Here is an 18,707-nt window from a genome sequence, read left to right as displayed (position 1 = left end):
GCAACTCCTAGTGGTCCCCAGCCCGAAGGACATCCGTCTGGCCTCGACTAGGGCCAGGGCTTTTTCCGGCTTGGCCCCAGCCTGGTGGAACGCTCTCCCACTGGAGATTCGGGCCCTGCAGGACCTGTTACAGTTCCGCAGGGCCTGTAAAATGGAGATATTCTACCGGGCCTTTGGCTGAGGACCAGAGGGTGTCCCCCCTCTTCCACCTAAGACCACCACTTTTTTGGGGACTGTCCTCAGCCATGTGCTATGCCCATATGTATACCTATATACGGACTCCCGACTGTTTATTTAACTAGCCTATGGATACGTCATTTGGACTATTTTAATGACTGTTTTAAGATTATTATTGATTTTATAGTTTTATGATTAATTTATTGTATTTTATGAATGTTGTGAGCTGCCCTGAGCCCATTTGTGGGGAGGGCACGGTATAAATCAAATCAAATAAATAAACAATAATTCACAGAGGAGTTATGTGAACAGGGTTATGGGGGGCAAGGTTACAAGTCTGGACTGGGCCTGCAGAAATGCTTGAGGTGTTTGAACTATCTGTTTCCGTTCTAACTTACTTCTTTTGTATTTTGAGTCAAACACAAAAATATTAGGACAATAATATACTCGTTTTATGAGGGACCCCGTTCAAAAAAAAACGACATGACATAGGAGGCATGTGAAATACCCAATTACTGGAGACGAAATGAAAATTCAGTATTTGTGAGGACAAACTGAGCCAAGCGTTTTACGAGGAACACGCCAAGATATCGTACAAGGATTTTATCTCTCTTTTGACTGTTCCCAGGATAGACATCGCTAAATACTGGAGGAAGATCAAATCTACCCTCCTATTAAATCTTGGCACAGCAGGAAACGGGCCCATCTTATCAGGGAGAAACTGACACTCCAAATAAAGTCTAAGAACTTAGTGAAACAAGACATTGCTCCAGGGTATTTACTTTTGGCACATGTAGACCAACAGTTCAGCTGCAACTGTGCTTGATAAACATCACATACTTTTTGACCTATGAGCTTGATTAGGATTTAATTTGGATATGCACAGCAGAGATCCTGGTTTCCTTTGTCAGTCCCTGCACCCCTCTATGCCATTTCTTCCTGGGAGGGCTGCCATGCTCCCTACAGGATTGGGAGATTCCCCACCCTGAGCTCTCATTGCCTGCCACTTGGGAACCATCACAAGCAACTGTACTAAACCCAGAAGCTCCCCCAAAGGAGATAACGCTGCTAAGCCACAGGAAAAAAATCTCCCACTCTCTCTATTTATCAATCTCAACGGTGAATGTAATACATGGATCCAGGTTGTTTATCCATCTGGTTAGATCACTAGCTACCTCAGAATTGACCAAAATCAATTAAAAATATCATCAATAAAGCACCGATAATACACAATATGATTGAGGAAAGGGTCAGCTTCCCCATTCATGATACTCAACCTTTCCAGCCTCTGCATGTACAGGTTGGCAATGGAAGGTGCCAATGGGCACCCCCATCACCACTCCTTTTATTTGGAAATAAAAGTCTGTTTTGTATTGGAAGAATTTTTTTCCATAACCAAATCTGCTAAAAAAGAGCTGGCGGGGGATTGTTCTTCTCGAGCTGCCAGGGCTTCCCCTATAACAAGCCTTGCCCCTTGACACCGATTGTACTGATGTGATTTATTAAATGGTATGATGCAGTAGATGATATTGAGAAAATGTATGGATGTTATTTATGTAATTTGTATTTAAGCTGTTTATTGCATGTATTTTGTCCTATTTCTTAGAAGCACTTTGCACTTTGAACACGGAAAGATAACCATTGCAAGCGAGACAACGTGGCTTCTAGGGAAAACCTGGAAGTGATGGCAGGTAGCATTTTAATGTAGGCTGGATTTTAACTCTTGTTTTTTGATATTTTATGTTTATATTTTACGTTATAACCTGCCTTGAGCACCTGTGGAGGAAAGGCAGCTAATGAATGCTTTAAATTAAAAAAAATAACAGACCAACATTGTTCCAGCTGCCTTATCTATTTATTTAATCAAATTTATACCCCACCCCCTCCACGAACGGGCTTAGGGCAGCTAACAACATATATTATAAAATTACAACCATATACATATCTAAAAACCATAAAAACAATATAAAACAACCAGTGCCCTAATCAATTCAGGCTGTAATAAATATCTAAAAAACCATGGACATAGTGGCGGCACAGCCCAGAGCGGCTGCCAGTGGAGCACGGAATGTGGCAAAAAGGAAGGGGACAATTCGCTGGCTCTCAACCAAAGGCCCAGCGAAATATCTCTGTTTTACAAGCCCTGCGGAACTGTAACAGGTCCCACAGGGCCTGTATCTCAACTGAGATTGTGTTGCATAAGGCCAGAGCCAGGGCCGAAATGTTCCTGGCCCTGGCCCTGGCCCTGGTTGAGGCCAAACGAATGTCCCGTGGGCTAGGGACCACCAGGAGCTGCTTATCCGCAGAGTGCAAGGCTCTGCGGGGGAGATAGTGGGAGAGGCGGTCCCGCACTAAAATCAACACTTTTAACTGGATCCAGAACTGAACTGGAAGTCAGTGAGTGCAGTTGGCACAGCACAGGATGGATATGTGCCCCCAAATGGCATCCCCATAAGGATGCAGGCCGCCACATTCTGAACCAGTTGTAACTTCCGGGTCAAGCCCAAAGGCAGCCCAGCATAACGTGAGTTACAGTAATCCAACCTGGAGGTGCCCATTGCATGGATTACTGAGAGTGAGAGATAAGATGCCAATTGCCTGACTTGCCAAAGATGAAAAAAGGCAGATCTGGCAACAGCCGTGACCTGGGCCTCCATAGAAAGTGTAGCATCCAGGAACACGCCCAGGCTCTTCACCACTGGCGACAGCTGTAATGGCACGCTGTCAAGGGCTGGGAGCTGGGGCCTCACATCCATCGTCCCACGAACCAGGTACAGAACTTCCGTCTTCAAAGGATTCAGCTTCAAGTGACTCTGATGTAACCATCCCGCCATGGCCTCCAAACCTTGAGCCAAGGAATCTGGGGTGACATCTAACTGGCCGTCTGTCAATAAATAGAGAGCTAACAAATGGATTGTAGAGGCCAAGGGTTCCCCCTAGATGTGCTCTCCTAGCACTGTTATTCAGAGACTTACTGCCTACAGATATGGAGGGTCCTTTAGTCTCCGTGGCTAGCAGAAATTGATGGACCTATCTATCCTCCATAAATCTGTCTAATCTCCTAAAGCCGTTTGTGCTAGTGGTCATCTTGACATCCTCAGTGAATTCCACAACTTAGTTACTAGTTGAGTGACAAAGCAGGTTTTCAGCAAACCGGAGTCTGTGATTACATCCAAACAAACAACTATGGTTTGTGCTTGAAAACCAGTCAAGGGAACTAGGAACAAACCATGTTTTTTTTTTTAAATAGCAAGTTGTTTTAAGGGATGTGTAAATACGATAATTTCTCCTGTATCTGTCTAGCAATTGAACAGCTGTGTTGATCTCACACAAAATATTTAACCCTTCAGTATGGAATACTCACAAAAGCAGCTTACGTCAACATACAGAAACCCAAGGAGAACCTTTTTATATAAATACAATCCTCATATGAGTCAAGAAACAAACCTGACTGAAATCCATCCAGAAAGAGAAGGAAGGAAGGAAGGAAGGAAGGAAGGAAGGAAGGAAGGAAGGAAGGAAGGAAGGAAGGAAGAAAGAAAGAAAGAAAGAAAGAAAGAAAGAAGAAAGAAAGAAAGAAAGAAAGAAAGAAAGAAAGAAAAGAAAGAAAGAAAGAAAGAAAGAAAGAAGAGCGAGAGAGAGAGAGAGAGAGAGAGAGAGAGAGAGAGAGAGAGAGAGAGAAGAAAGAAAGAAAGAAAGAAAGAAAGAAAGAAAGAAAGAAAGAAAGAAAGAAGAAAGAAAGAAAGAAAGAAAGAAAGAAAGAAAGAAAGAAGGAAAGAAAGAAAGAAAGAGGAGACAGGAGAGCAGTTTGGACATTACTGTAGTGGATTGAGAACTACTTTTTAAAAACCCAGTTTTCAAAGAAGATTCTAGTTCTCATGAAGCATTAGAAAATACTGATAAATGGCTCGGAGCAAATGAATAAAAATTAATTTCAAACTATTCTAATCAATGCCATTTTAAGAAACTAAATGCACGTGTACACACACTCAGAAAGAAAGAAAGAAAGAAAGAAAGAATCCATAAACCGGCCAAGTGCCAACAGACCCCAGCAGTTAAAATAAGAAGGAAGAAAAGGTTGGATCTCTTCCACTATGGGTAGTGATCTCGTTCAGTATGAACAGCCTTCCCTACCACAGAAGTCTCTGGCATCGAAGAAAGATTCATTGCACCAGAACCATTAGTAAAGCAGATCAAGAGGATCCAACCCTCTGGAAGCTGAATAAGGAGGAGAAAAGTTATCAGCCTCTACAGGTTAACATCCACCCCATGGTAGAATCCACATCAACAAAAAGCAAAGCCAAGCCTCCCCTATATGTCAGCCAGGGAGTCAACAGGACACGCCTCTTGGCCTGCCACTAATCTGGCAAGAATTAAAGCCCTTCTCTCTTGGCTGTTGGAGAACTCTTTCATGCCTTCTCTTCCTATCGTGAGGGTTAAAATTTTGGATTTATCCTGGCTTTTTAAAACGTAATTCCTCTCCGCGCTATTTATACTGCCTGCTATTTTCGTGCCGCATTTGCTCCTGTTGAATGTGGTAAAGAGCGTTTAAATAGTCATGTTGAGGTATCGCTCAGATTAAATCTATTTATAAAATTTTATGTACCGCACAACGGCTGCTTCAGAGGCGATACATATTTTCCTAACCTAGAAAGCATCGTGCATGCAGGAAACACACGAAATCCTCAAAATAAATACATTAAGTCAGAGCTGGTATAAAAGAAGAGGCAGGGCCAGATAGGGGTCTACCTCACCTAAGAGGGGTAAGAATATAAAGTGGGGGAGACAGCAAATGAAAGGGAGGAAAATAATCATTTACCAAAAGGATGGCCGCAATAACAGTGCTTGCCTGCGGAGCAAATTCTCTCGATGCACCACAGACTTGTGCCTGTTGTGGCTTCCATGTGTCTGCAGGCAGCATGAACTGTGCATGGGTACATTCAGGCAGAACTGTGGGCTGCCCACATTTCCTACATTTCTGCAAGTTCAGTGGAAACTTTCACAGAGTTTTTCAACCAAAGAGAAGGATGTTACCCCTAACTAAACTTGGGGGAGTTACTCAGCATAGGAACTGCCAGACATGAACATGTTATTATGGTGGATTAATATGCTCTCTGTCTCACGAAATTTCTTCAGGGATGGGCCACGGCTCAGAGGCAGAGCATCTGTTTGGCATGCAGAAGCCAAGTTCAATTCCCGGCATCGCCAGTTAAAAGGAATCAGCTGGTAGGCGATGTGAAAGACCTCTTTCTGAAACCCTGGAGAGTGGCTGCCAGTCTGAGAGCCAAGCTACAAGTGATGCCTGACACAGGTTGGACACTTGTCAGCTTCCCTCAAGTTTTGGCGGGAAATGTAGGCAGCTTGGCGGAATGTTGGACAAGTGACAGTTGAAAAGTCCATTGGACAGCAGGCGGAGAGCCAAGCTGCAAGACCAGGACGCCTACATTTCCCATCAAAACTTGAGAGAAGCTGACAAGTGTCCAACCTGTGTCAGGCCTCACTTGTAGCTTGACTCTGAGTAGACAATACTGACCTAGATGGAGAAGTTGTCTGACTCAGTATAAGGCAGCTTCACGTTCAGTTGCTCTCAAATAAGACACTCAAAACAGCATGTGAACTCAGTTGGGAGGCAGGGAGACTCTTTTAAAAAGCCACAAATGCATTATCAGACAGGACGCATTCATTTTATTTTTTACACCACTCTTCCTCCAAAGTAGCTCAGGGCAGCATGTACATGTCTTTCATTTTAGCTTCACAACAACCCTGTTAGGTAGTTATACTGAAAGAGAGAGAGAGAGAGCGAGACTGGGCCTAGGATACCCACTGAATTTCACAGCTGAGTAGATCAAGATGGATAGCCATTAGAGGTGGGCACAAACCAGGAAAATGGCGGTTCGTTGTGGTTCATGGTTCATCCTTTTTCACGAACCACGAACCAGCATGAAATTTCCCAGTTCATGAACTGGTTTGTTTGGTTCATGAATTTGTCACTTCCAGGGCAGCAGAAGGTCTGCAGAAGGCCCATCCCCCCTGTTGCCTTGGAAAACTGACTGAGCAGTGCCAGGCTGTGTGCAGTGACAAACCGAATAACAAACCAAACAAACCGGCCTAAAAATCAAAGCGGTTTGTCACGGTTCATCAGAAAGGCCGTCCGACAAACCACCGGTTCGTGAACCAAAAACAGCCTGGTTTGTGACAAACTTTGGTTCATACTTTGGTTCATACCCATCTCTAATAGCCATGTTAATCTGTCTGTGGCAGTAGAAAAGAGCAAGAGTCCAGTAGCACCTATAAGACTGACAAAATTTGTGGGCAGGTATGAGCTTTCGTGAATCACAGCTCACTGCTTCAGATTTTGGTAGCTGTGACTCACAAAAGCTCATACCTGCCCACAAATTTTGACCCAACCACGAACTTTGTTAGTCTTATAGGTGCTACCAGACTCTTGCTCTTTTCTACTGCTCCAGCTGAGTAGGAATTTGAACTCGTGTCTCCCTCATCCTAGTCCAACTTTCTGCTTAATGCACCAGCTCTGAAATCACCAGTGAAATGTTTGCAGTCGACTTGGCAAGGAAGCCAACTGGCAAGTTAAGAAAATATTGTTACATGAAAACAAGAATCAACATCCTCGACTGCTCCAGTTTTAGGAGGACATTTTGTCCTGCATTTAAGGACTGGGGGAGATTCAAGCACCTAAACGCTTTCTTCAAGCAGTGCAGAAGTATTTCAGATAGGGGGAAAAAAAGAAGATTCTTTGACTTCTTTGAATGCCCTGCCTCAAAGCGACAAGACAATACTGTCTGCTAGGGATGCAAAGAAAAGAACTGAACAGAGAAAAGAATCGCTCTGCTTTTTTTTGGTGATCCACTTGCTGAAGTGAACAAAACCGGCAATCCTACCACGCCCCTTACTCTTCCAAGAGATAGAGAAGGGGGGGGAACCATCAGACATACACTCCTTTTCTTGTGAAATGAGGCTTGCAACAAAAGAAAAAAAGGAGAGGCAGAAAGTAAACTAGACAAAGGGAGAAGCCAGCTACAAAAATCAGAGCTTTTTTAAAAAAACACAAGCCATAACTGTTCTGATGTGGTGGAGAGTGGGGAATAGAGCATGCATTGCCACCTCTCAACTCGCCTGTCTTATATCCACCATCAGCCACATGGAGGCATAGCATTCCAATAAGGGTTGCCACCTCCAGGTTGGCAAATTCCTAGAGATTCTGGGGTGGAACCTGGTGAGGACGGAGTTTGGAGAGGGACCTCAACAGGGTATAATGCCATAGAGACCACCCACCAAAGCAGCCATTTTCTCCAGGGGAGCTGATCCCAGTGGCCTGGAGATCAGTTGTAATTCTGGCAGATCTCCAGCCACCACCTGCAGGTTGGCACCCTAATTCGAACAGGGTCTACTACATGCATGGACAATCCATCACATGCAACCCATTACAGACAGTTTCCCTGGTAAAGCCACATGTTGGGGAATGCCTGGAGACCATTATCATCGGCTGCAGCCCTGGGTCTCTACACTCGCAAAGATCAGGGTATTGCCCAATAATTCCATGCTTTGTGTTAGATGCATGGGAGAACAAGAAAGAAAGAAAGAAAGAAAGAAAGAAAGAAAGAAAGAAAGAAAGAAAGAAAGAAAGAAAGAAAGAAAGAAAAAAAGAACGAACGAACGAACGAACGAACGAACGAACGAACGAACGAACGAACGAACGAACGAACGAACGAACGAACAAGGAGACAGGAGGGAAGTTTGCACGTTACTGAACCTTAATGGACTGAGAACTACTTTTTAAAAATCCAGTTTTCAAAGAAGATTCTAGTTCTCATGAAGCATTAGAAAACACTAATAAATTGCTCGCAGCAAATGAATAAACGTTAATCTCATACTGTTCTAATCAAAGCCATTTTAAGAAACTAAATGCACGTGTACACACACTCCACTTGAACGTTAGAATTTCAGAAAGAAAGGAAGGAAGGAAGGAAGGAAGGAGACATGAAGTATTAGAAAACACTGGCAAGTGGCTCGGAGCAAATGAATAAACAGAACAGAAATCTCAAACTGTTCTAATCGATGCCATTTTAAGAAACTAGATGCACGTGTACGCACACTCCACTTGAACACTGAAATTTCAAAAGAAATATAGGATTAGGACTGCCATCTCATTGGTTCACTGAGATTAATATGAAAGCAAACAGTGTTCTCTCTCCTACAACAACCAGCCTGAGGGTTGTATCCTATATCCAGGTTGTTGTCTTCTGCTGCTAGCCTTCCGTTCACAGGAGCTACCAACCGACCGGTCATTGACGCTTGCACTGTGCACACAGGATTGTCAACAAGAGATGTAGTTTCTAATGCTTACAATGATCTCGATTCTACCCTTTTATCACGGTGCCACGTTGGAGCTAAGCGTTTAAAAAAACCCGTCTGTTTCCCTGACTGTTTCCCCCTAACACATTAAAAAAAAACCTGTCTCCCCAAAGATGACTGGTTTTCCCTAACACATTTTTGCTCTTTAATCGATGCTGCTGTTTTTGTCATGTTTACTGCGATTGCTTTCAACGATTCCAGGATTTTAAAGCAAGGCCAGGATGGGCTGCGGGGGCACTTTTAACCACCTCTTTTCCTACCGTCATGTGTTTCCTATATTTTTCTACCCTGTTTATTATTTTAGTTTTGTTGTTTTTATTTCATTTGTTATTTTATTGTTTTTGTAAGCTGCCGTACTTGTAAATGAAAGAGAGACACAGTGCTGCGCCCAAACTTGGCTGCCTCATCAAGACCTTCCCTCGATATCACATGCCACTTATTCTGTGCACCGGAGTTACAACATTGTGTGTGTCTCTGCCCATGCTGACTAAAGATGTAGCCAAGGGGCACGGCACAACAACTTTAGTGCATTTGATGCAGGGTGCCGTTTTTGGTGGCAGTCTGGTGTCTCAAGTAATGTTCAGTGCCTGCTTATCTGCACCTCGCTTATCTGCCAGGTGGGCCTATTATTCTCTGTTCGGTATTTGGGGCCTCTGAGAATGTGTAAAGAACTATCTGTGTAGTTGTCTGTGTAGCCATGAGTCGCTTATCTTGCAGGTGGCTGCTTTCAGTTTCTCGACGGGCATGGACAAGTGTCCTCGAAGTGCCTGCTGGAGCCGTATCTCCCTGAGACATGAAATGAGCTCATCCTCGTCTTCCCCTCCCCTCCCCCCTCCAACCTCCTAGGTCCTGCGAGCCTAAATTCTAACGGTCCTTATCCCAGGGCGGGAACCCTGCCCTATGACTAACATTGCTTTTCCCCTTTATGTCACTTCTGCCAATACTACTGTCTGAGCGCACTGCTACGGATGGATCTCTAATAAAGAAACTTTAACTGGACTCTTGGAGTGTCTGCAGTGAAGTAACTGGGGATCGAACTGGCAGGGCCTGACAGCTCCTCCATTAGCATCACACCTCCCTAACCATAACATACTTGGTGGTGGAGAGTGCCCTCAAGTCACAGCGGACTTATGGCAACCCCTGATGGGGTTTTCATGGCAAGAGACTAACAGAAGTGGTTCGTCATTGCCTGCTTCTGCATTCCTGGTCTTTGTTGAAGGTCTCCCATCCAGTAAATAACCAAGGCCAACCCTGCTTAGCTTCCCAGATCTGACGAGATTGTTGGAGCTATCCAGGCCAGGGCCCATAACACACCTACTGCCCCAACAGTTAATCTGACACTGCCTTGGTTCAGCCGTTACACAGAACCTTGCTTTAATTTAACTATGGATGCTTTGTGAAATCAGAATTCAGATGAGCACTCAAATCCTGGATTGCTTTAGCAAAAGCTGGCCAAGCATGCCTGTGGACAAGCAAACAAGAGTAGTGCTTGGGAACAAGGTAGGATGTCTGTGCTCAAACACCACCAGAGCCTAGGGTTGGAGATGTCCTGGAGGCTGGAGATCTCCCTCGTGCCTGCCAGCAGAAAACACTTCTCGCCGGAGAATAGGAGGGAGGGGGAGTTGGAGGGACAAGCCCTTCCTTGTACCCCGATGAGCCTCGCACTACAGTTGTCTTCTGGTTTCTCTCTCTTTCTTTCTTTCTTAATTTCGGTTTCAGTTCCCTTGGAGAAAATGGCTGCTTTGGGAGGTGTACTCTATGGTATTATACCCTGCTGACACCCCTCCCCTTCCAAGCTCCACCCACTCCAAGCTCCACCACCCAAATCTCCAGGAATTTCCCAAACCAGGGCTGGCAACCCTACCAAAACCATAGTTAAGACTGTTGTTAGACACCAGATTTTTAAATCTGCTTTGAAATACTAACGATATCCAGTTAATGGCCCATGTTTAAACATTTATGTTAACCGTAGTTAATGGCCCATGTTCAAACATTCATGCTAATCAGAGTTTAAACAAACCATGGTTTCATGTGATGTCTGAACCAAACTTTTGTTCTCTTCCTACCACTCTATTTACCCTGAACCAGATGGCCTAGGTAGCCTGATCTTGTCAGATCTCAGAAGCTAAGCAGGGTCAACCCTGATCAATACTTGGATGGGAGACCACTAAGAAGGCCAGGGTCGCTATGCAGAGGCAGGCAACGGCAAACCATCTCTGAACATCTTTTGCCTTGAAAACTCTATGCAGTCACCATAAGTTGACTGTAACACACACCATGCTATTAGCTAGCACTTTCGTGTGTTTACACAGCCCATGCCCAGACAGTTCACGTAACCAGTAATCGTGTAGTTTTAGCCAAAGTCCAAGCTAGAAACCATGCTGGTTTGTCGAGGCTAGCCCGATCTCATCAGGTCTTGGAAGCTAAGCAAGGTTGATCCTGGTTGGTACTTGGATGGGAAATCATCAAGGAAGTCCATGGCTGTTACACAGAGGCAGGCAACGTCTTGAACACCGTATGGGGAAGAATTAGACTCTAAATTTAACTTAATCCAGACTATATTGACAATAGCTAATAGTTTATTAATCAATTAAATAAAAATACCTACTAACCAATGAACCTTGATATTAGCATCAAGGGGAAGAAGTGAGAATAAAGGGAAGGGGGGAAGAGAAAAAAGAGGAGGAGGGACGATTGCAGCAAGAGTTGTGATAATTGTTCCAAAATCATCGGTTTTCCTATTACTATCTGAAACTAAAGCTACTAAAGATTTGACATTATAACAACTTTATTTATTATAGAAAATTCATCTTTGTTATAGATAAAAGAATTGAGTCTAAAACCACTTCTATACAGAATCAAACCCTAAATACCATCTCTTATATCGTTAGTGGACTCAATAACCTGATTACCACAAAAAAGAAATACAGCTCCCAAACTGTTCTATCAAACTATACTCACACAGGGATTTCTCAATAAAAATGTCAAGTCTTTAGATAACAAACAGGAAAAAATTATTTTTTGAAGGTTTATAGATATTGGCCCTTAATTAAAATCTGAAGACTGTATCATGACAATTAAATAACCTACTATAAGGAATACTCATTTGATATGTCTATAGTTGTATCAACAATATTACTGTATGAAAATTAGCTTTATTATATTTGTAACTGTTTATCAAGCATAACCCAAATAAGAAATTGTATTTTTTAAAAATCCTATGGTGTTGCTGTAAGTCGATTGGACTCGATGACACTTTATATACATACATCACAGGGCTCATTTTGAGGAGGAATGCACAGGAACGCAGTTTCAGCAGTTCCCCAAAGAGGTCACATGGCAGGTGGCCTCGCCCACCTGACACTCGGCCATTTTGGGCCCGTTTCAGCCTGGATTGGGGCTGAAACGGCCTGGATCGGGCCTATGACGTGTGGTGGATCACTCTCCCACTCAGCAGCGGCCCGAACCTGACCATTTTGGGCCCCTTTTCAGCCATTTTCATCCCCTTTTTGCAATTTTGGGCCCAATTTTGACCCTGAATGGCCAGTATTGGGTCCAAAACAGCCAGAATAATGATGTCAGGGGGTGTGGCATATGCAAATCCATTATGCTAATGACACACTTCCAGTGATGGCAAGAGGCATGGCATATGCTAATGAGTTATGCTAATGAGTTCCTCCAGCTCTTTTTCTACGAAATGACCCGATACACCATGTTATTGTTCCTTGTCCAAAAATGAAAACATTGAGTTGAAGATGAACGCTGTACATATTTTATCTAAAACATCAAGAGAGACTTCTGGGTAAAGATAAGGTGTGTTTGTTTAACAAGCTTCTGTTTTAAATGTATTGTTTAATCAACGGTAGATTTATCCCGTAGTAAAAATGTTTGTTTTCAAGTTCGTTCCACTGTCTGCTCAAAGGGGGAATGAACAATATTGTTTTTTTAACACAGAAAGGGCTCGGCTAAATAATGCTCCAACTTCATGGGATGAAGGCACTGTCAATAGACCGCGTTTTAAAGGTTTCAAACAACTCTGTAGCCTAACGTCAGAGATAAAGAAGAACCAGGAATACTCCTTTTGTTCATCCCTTTAAACAATCTCACAATGACTTGCTTTGATGCTTGCCTTTATTTATTCTTTTCTTTAAGCTCCCAGGAACCGGTTAGCTTTAGAGCAAACAAATGCTTAAGTAACACAACTACCGTTTAAACCTTTCTTCTTGCTGGAACTATGGGCAGAACTACACATTGACTCGTTGCGCAAAGTGTCCGATCATGCAAACACACAAAGGTGCCTTCAACGGGTACAAATCCATCTAGCTCAGTACCGTCTTCTCCAGCGACCTTCAGCCTCATGGTTCAGAAGAACAAAGAACAGCCAGCTGCAGGTTGGGAAATTCCTGGAGATGTTGGGATGGATCTGGGGAGGGGAGGTTTTTGGGGAGGAGACAGACCTCAGCAGGACATAATGCCATAAAGTCCAACCAACAAAGTGCCCATTTTCTCCAGGGGGGCTGATTTCTATTGTCTGGAGGTGAGATGTAATTCCAGGAGGTCTCCAGGCCCCACCTAGAGGTTAACAACTCTAGACGAACACTCACGGGGGTTATGAAGGCCCATCTTCTGGGTCACAAGTCCCCTTAGAGCTACTGTTTTTCATTGCCTTATGGAAGGGTGCCACATCGTCCTACCTCTTGTAGTAGAGGCGCTAAAAGGAGCAAGACAGTGAGGTCAATCAGTGGCAGAGAGGATTCTGCCAGGGCTCCATCCCATGGCTTCTTCCTCACTAATATACACTCTCCTGATACTTGCTTCATGTCTACTGTTCCTGCCTCTGGTTGTTGTGGATTTTCCGGGCTGTATCGCCGTGGTCTTGGCATTGTAGTTCCTGACGTTTCGCCAGCAGCTGTGGCTGGCATCTTCAGAGGTGTAGCACCGAAAGACAGGGATCTCTCAGTGCTACACCTCTGAAGATGCCAGTCACAGCTGCTGGCGAAACGTCAGGAACTACAATGCCAAGACCACGGCGATACAGCCCGGAAAATCCACAACAACCATCGTTCTCCGGCCGTGAAAGCCTTCGACAATACATCGTTTCTGCCTCTCTTGATCTGCTGGCCACTCCCGGCCTTGACTCTAGTCAGATCCTAATTCTGCCTCCTCTTTTTCTTCACATGATGGTGATATCTGCCGCTCACAGACCACTCGATCCCATGTGACAGCTGGGGAGGGTTAAAGGTGGGTTCCAGCTCTAGAAAAGTTGAAGTCCATTGATCTATTCTTCTTTTTATTTTTTTTTCAAATTGGTAAACAAAAAAGGGGGAAAGGTAGGAAAATCACAAAAAAACCCACCACTCACTACAAGGTTTCAAAAAACACAAAAAGAGACAACTCCTCATTAACCATAGTTCCATGATGTTATAAACAAAGCCCGTCTTTCTGTAATCTTATCAGACCTGACATCATCTTGATTTTTTAAAAAATATACTTTTAAAATTATTTTTCCAGATAGAAAAGAAGATAAGTGTAAGATAAAAGGAGCAAGAAAGTTTTCAGTACAATTTCAGTAGGCTTGCTTAGATCAACATTATAGTTCTCCCAGTCTTCTAATTAATCTCAATACAATTTTAACTGTAAGTTCTGATATTTCATACAGTATTGCCGACATCTTGATTTTATGAGCGGCTTTATACTGAATCAGACCACTGGTTCATCATAGTCAGTATTGTCGTATTTGGGGATATATCATCCAATTAGGCTCACTTCAGATGTGTAGCAAAATTACCCACCTGCAAATGAGGTTGCCTGTTGTAGCTCTGCATGAGTCACTATTCTGGGCTCTCCACTTTGCAGTCAGAAAGCACATACATTGCCTTACACTCAATCAGACCATTGGTCCATCAAAGTCAATGTTGTCTACTCTGACTGGCAGCAGCTCTCTGGAATCTCAAGCTGAGATCTTTCACATCACCTACTGCCAGATTCTTTAACTGGAGATGCTGGGAATTGAATCTGGGGCCTTCCGTATGCTAAGTAGATGCTTTACCTTGCAGCCACAGCACCTTCCCAAAGGGGAGCCAGCGAGGGCCCACTGGGCAGAGGCATCTACCAGAGCCAGTTTGGTGTAGTGGTTAAGAGCGCGGGACTCTAATCTGGAGAGCGGGGTTTGATTCCCCACTCCTCCACCTGAAGCCAAATTGGTGACCTTGGGTCAGTCACAGCTCTCTCAGAGCTCTCTCAGCCCCACCCACCTCACAGGGTGATTATTGTTGTGGGGATAATAATGACATACTTTGTAAACCGCTCTGAGTGGGCATTAAGTTGTCCTGAAGGGCAGTATATAAATAGAATGTTATTGTTATTATTATTATTACTGGCACTTTTTGAGATCCTGACTAGCAGTCAATGGTTTGAAATCAGAACGTAGTTAATTTTAGCCTCTCAAACAGGAAAAGATGAACGGAACGAAGATGGTTTGATAGGTTGTTCTATCTGATATTAGGCAAAGTCTAAAGTTGGGAATAAAAGAAAATTTATTGCTACGGTCCAGAACAGACTCCCCCCCCCCTTCTCTTAAGATATACTTAATGATGTTAAGTCTGTGGTTTTTTAAATTTATTTTTTATTTTTATTGCAGAAAAGTTAAAAGACAGAACAAGAGAAAGAAAGTGGAATATAACAAAAAGACAACTACAAAGGGCCAAGAATGGCCTACAAAACAATCTAGTCAGGTCTGTGGATTTGGACGAGTTAGAAAAATCAAAAGAAATGAATGGGAAGCTGGATGTGATAGGAGATTCCCCCCCCTTTCCTCCCCAGTGAGATATGCCCCAAATTTCCTTCCACTATTACCATAAAATATAACAAAGAACACAAAGCCCGCGAACGAAAAGCCTTTGGAGGAAGCAAGTCGGTGGCATTTAAACAGCCAATGACCAAGTTGCTTAGTTACCTTACCTCTACTTGAAAGACGTCACTCCCACCTTCGCAGTCGTTTGAAGTGATTATTGGCGTATGAACATGCAGGTATCCATTATCCTTTTTAAAAAAAGAGAGGGGGGAAAGAGAGGGGAAATGAAGACAAGCTTCTACCCTGAGGACTAATTTGTGAATAGAATTTTAGCCTATGGAATCTTGTTGTATGTTTGTTTCCTCCCCTGGTTTGTTTCTCTAAAGTCTTTAGATCCAGAGGAGTTAGCCGTGTTAGTCTGTAGTGGCAAAATAGAAAAGAGTCCAGTAGCACGTTTAAGGCTCACCAACTTTATTGTAGCATAAGCTTTCGAGAACCACAGATCTCTTCGTCAGAGGCAGCTGACGAAGAGAACGGTGATTCTCAAAAGCTTGTGCTACAGTCAAGTCGGTTAGGCTTAAAGGTGCTACTGGACTCTTTTCTAAAGTCTTTAGAACCCCACCCCACTTTCCACAACGCCCAAGGTAAGGTGTTTTTATGGCTTTCCTTATTGCTAATTCTTATGTGGTTTTTAAAAATGATTTCTTTGTATTGTTGTTACTTTGAGAGTTGCATGGAGCTGGGATTCTGGCGGCACACGTTTTCAAAAGAGTGAACCACCCAAAGAATCAAGCGTCGAGTCGAAAAGAGCCAGTGGGAGGGTAGCAGCTACTGTACTGATCTGCAGCAACCACAACAAAGAAATTACCGGTGTATAAGAACGACAAGGTTCTACCAGCTTCTAAATTAATTTTACTATTTATAAACCTTCAAAGTGCAAAGCGCTCAGTATAGTGTATACCATAAATAAACCCGTATAGAACAAACCATAAATAAACCCGTATAGGCCACCCGAAGGTGGCCTCCAGATCCAAAAGACAGCATTGGTGCTGTAGCTGAAAGTGCTCAGCTACAGCACCAGCGTTGTCTTTTGGGTCTGGAGGCCACCTTCGGGCCATTGTGCAATATATTGGAAGAAATATTTTCCTCATTGACTCATGAACTTTCGAACTTGACCAGTTGGACTTAGATGTACGTGTCTGATACTAGTTGTATCATTGTTCTATACGGGTTTATTTAAGGTATACACTATACTGAGCACTTTGCACTTTAAAGGTTTATAAATAGTAAAATTAATTTAGAAGCTGGTAGAGCCTTGTAGTTCTTATACACCGGTAATTTCTTTGTTGTGGTTGCCGTCTCGAATCCGGTGTGCCCTGTCTTTAATTTTGACTGTACTGATCTGCGGCTGGAAATCCAAGATTTAAATCCTCACTCGGCAATGTGTCTCACTGCGGGACTTTGGGATCGTCTCATCCACTCTCCTTCCAAACCTACCACCTCCAGCCCCTGGAAGCTTAAAAGGAAAGTTGCCTCGTAGAAGGAAATCTTTGGGGAGAGACTGTTTGCAAGCCCTGGGTGGGTGGGTGAGCAGAGATGCTACCCCCTGTTCTGTTCCTTCCCTTCCCCTGTGGATTATTCTGAAAGGAAGACCATTTTCCCACCAAGCACAACTTGGGTGGGGGGGGGCACTACAGAGCACATATGCTCTGTTGTAGCTAAGCGGAACTGCTTGGCCCCAGCCCACCCAGTGAGCTTCATGGTAAAGGGGGGGGGGTATTGAAACCTGGGTCTCTAACCACTATACCATGCCGGGTCATATCTCAGAGTCTCTCTACCAGAGAATCTGATACGTAAAGAACACGTGTCGGGAGATGCAATGGTAGCCAGGAAGGGTAGTTTAAAAAGACAGAGCAGGCGGCAGGGTAAGGCTCTGCTATACACTGGAGCTGTGTGAAGGGGCTGTGAAATGCCACAAGGGAAACTTCAGCCCATTATAACCTCTCCAGTTCCAAGTCTGGTTCTGGACGGCAGCTGCGGCCCATTTTCATTCCTCGCTGCCCTCTGGTTGTGATCCCACACAGTTTTAGATGGTAGAGGCAAAACTGACAGAGCCTTCAGGGAGGCAAAGATGAAATTAACAAACACTCTGAGGAGTGATCTTTGTTGGCTCTGTGTTTTTAAAGTATGCTTCCCGGCTAACATTGTGTCTCCCTGCACTTGACGAACACAAGCCAAGGTGTCTCGTCTAGAGAGAGTCTCAGACAGCTTATCAGTGAATCCCCAACACCCAACTGTAAATGACTTCCAGTCAGGTCTGACTGAGGCCTAGTTCTCATGGTCAACTGGACATAAGGCTGCCAAGCCTCCAGCTATGACATGAAGCCTCCCGCCAGCAGCCCTCGTTGCCTGCTGCCACTCCAAGAGACGGTGGGAAAATTTTTTAAGAACGACTAGTGTTGTGTGTGCCCTGACATCACTTCCATGAAAACCCAGAAATAATGGTGGGTAGCTCTAGGAATCACTGGAAACTCTATGGTAAAACCTTATTGTTCCTGGAGATTCCTAGAGCTATCTGACGTCATTTCTGGATTTTCCCCAGAAGTGATATCTCTGAGCAGACAGTGCTGTGCTCACCATGTACCTGCCCCTAAAACTTCTGCCAGCTGCCAGGCACAACCCTAAACACACAACGATGTGGGAGGCCCATGATCAGATATTCCCATTTTTTTTAATGGTATTTAAAAGCAGCTGTATTTAATGGTATTTAAAGGCAGCATGGCATACTCAGTTCTTGGGAGCTAAGCAGGATCGGTTCTTGGATAGGAGACCACCAAGAAAGACACTGTAGAGGAAGGCAATGGCAAACCACCTCTGCTTCTCACTTGCCTAGAAAGCCCCAGCAGGGGTCGCCTTAAGTCAGTTGTGACTTGACAGCACTTTACACACACTAGGTCAGGCTTACAAGTAACAGTAAAAATCACCTATCTTTCTCCTCCTGCAGCAGCCGGGGGAGACCATTTAGATCAGGAAGACTTTTCAGTTCTCCACTTTCAGTATCATTAGAGCAATTCTGTTTGCTCCCTGCCCATGGCTGCCTAGGCAAAAAACCCAAAAGGGCCAAGCGACCCGATTACAGGGTCTTCCCTTCTGTATCTGGTTCGGCACACAGTGAAGTGGGGAAACTAAGTCAGGGGTGTACCTCTTCAGATTTCAAACAGCAGCTCAAAGGAGTTGTTGAATGTTTCCTCTTTGTACAAAGTGATGTCCCTGTGATATATGGTACGTTGCTAAGGAAGTCTGAAGCTACCAATCTGTCTTATACTGGACTAGACCTTTGGTCCATCAGGGTCTGTCTTGTCTA

General features: G+C 43.9%; 1 protein-coding gene across 1 annotated transcript in view; it reads right to left on the bottom strand.

Moving 5' to 3' along the window:
* Positions 1 to 18,707, bottom strand: part of NARS2 (asparaginyl-tRNA synthetase 2, mitochondrial) — an 81,442-nt gene that overhangs the window by 46,558 nt on the left and 16,177 nt on the right. The window contains exon 5 of the mRNA XM_054973892.1: positions 15,511 to 15,591. Within this exon, the coding sequence (XP_054829867.1) occupies positions 15,511 to 15,591 (81 nt within the window). The remainder of the gene's footprint in view (positions 1 to 15,510; positions 15,592 to 18,707) is intronic.

The sequence above is a fragment of the Eublepharis macularius genome, chromosome 3 (assembly GCF_028583425.1).
Source record: "Eublepharis macularius isolate TG4126 chromosome 3, MPM_Emac_v1.0, whole genome shotgun sequence".
NCBI lineage: Eukaryota > Metazoa > Chordata > Lepidosauria > Squamata > Eublepharidae > Eublepharis > Eublepharis macularius.
Note: the sequence above shows the minus strand (reverse complement) of the source record. Positions and strands in the feature narration are given on the sequence as shown.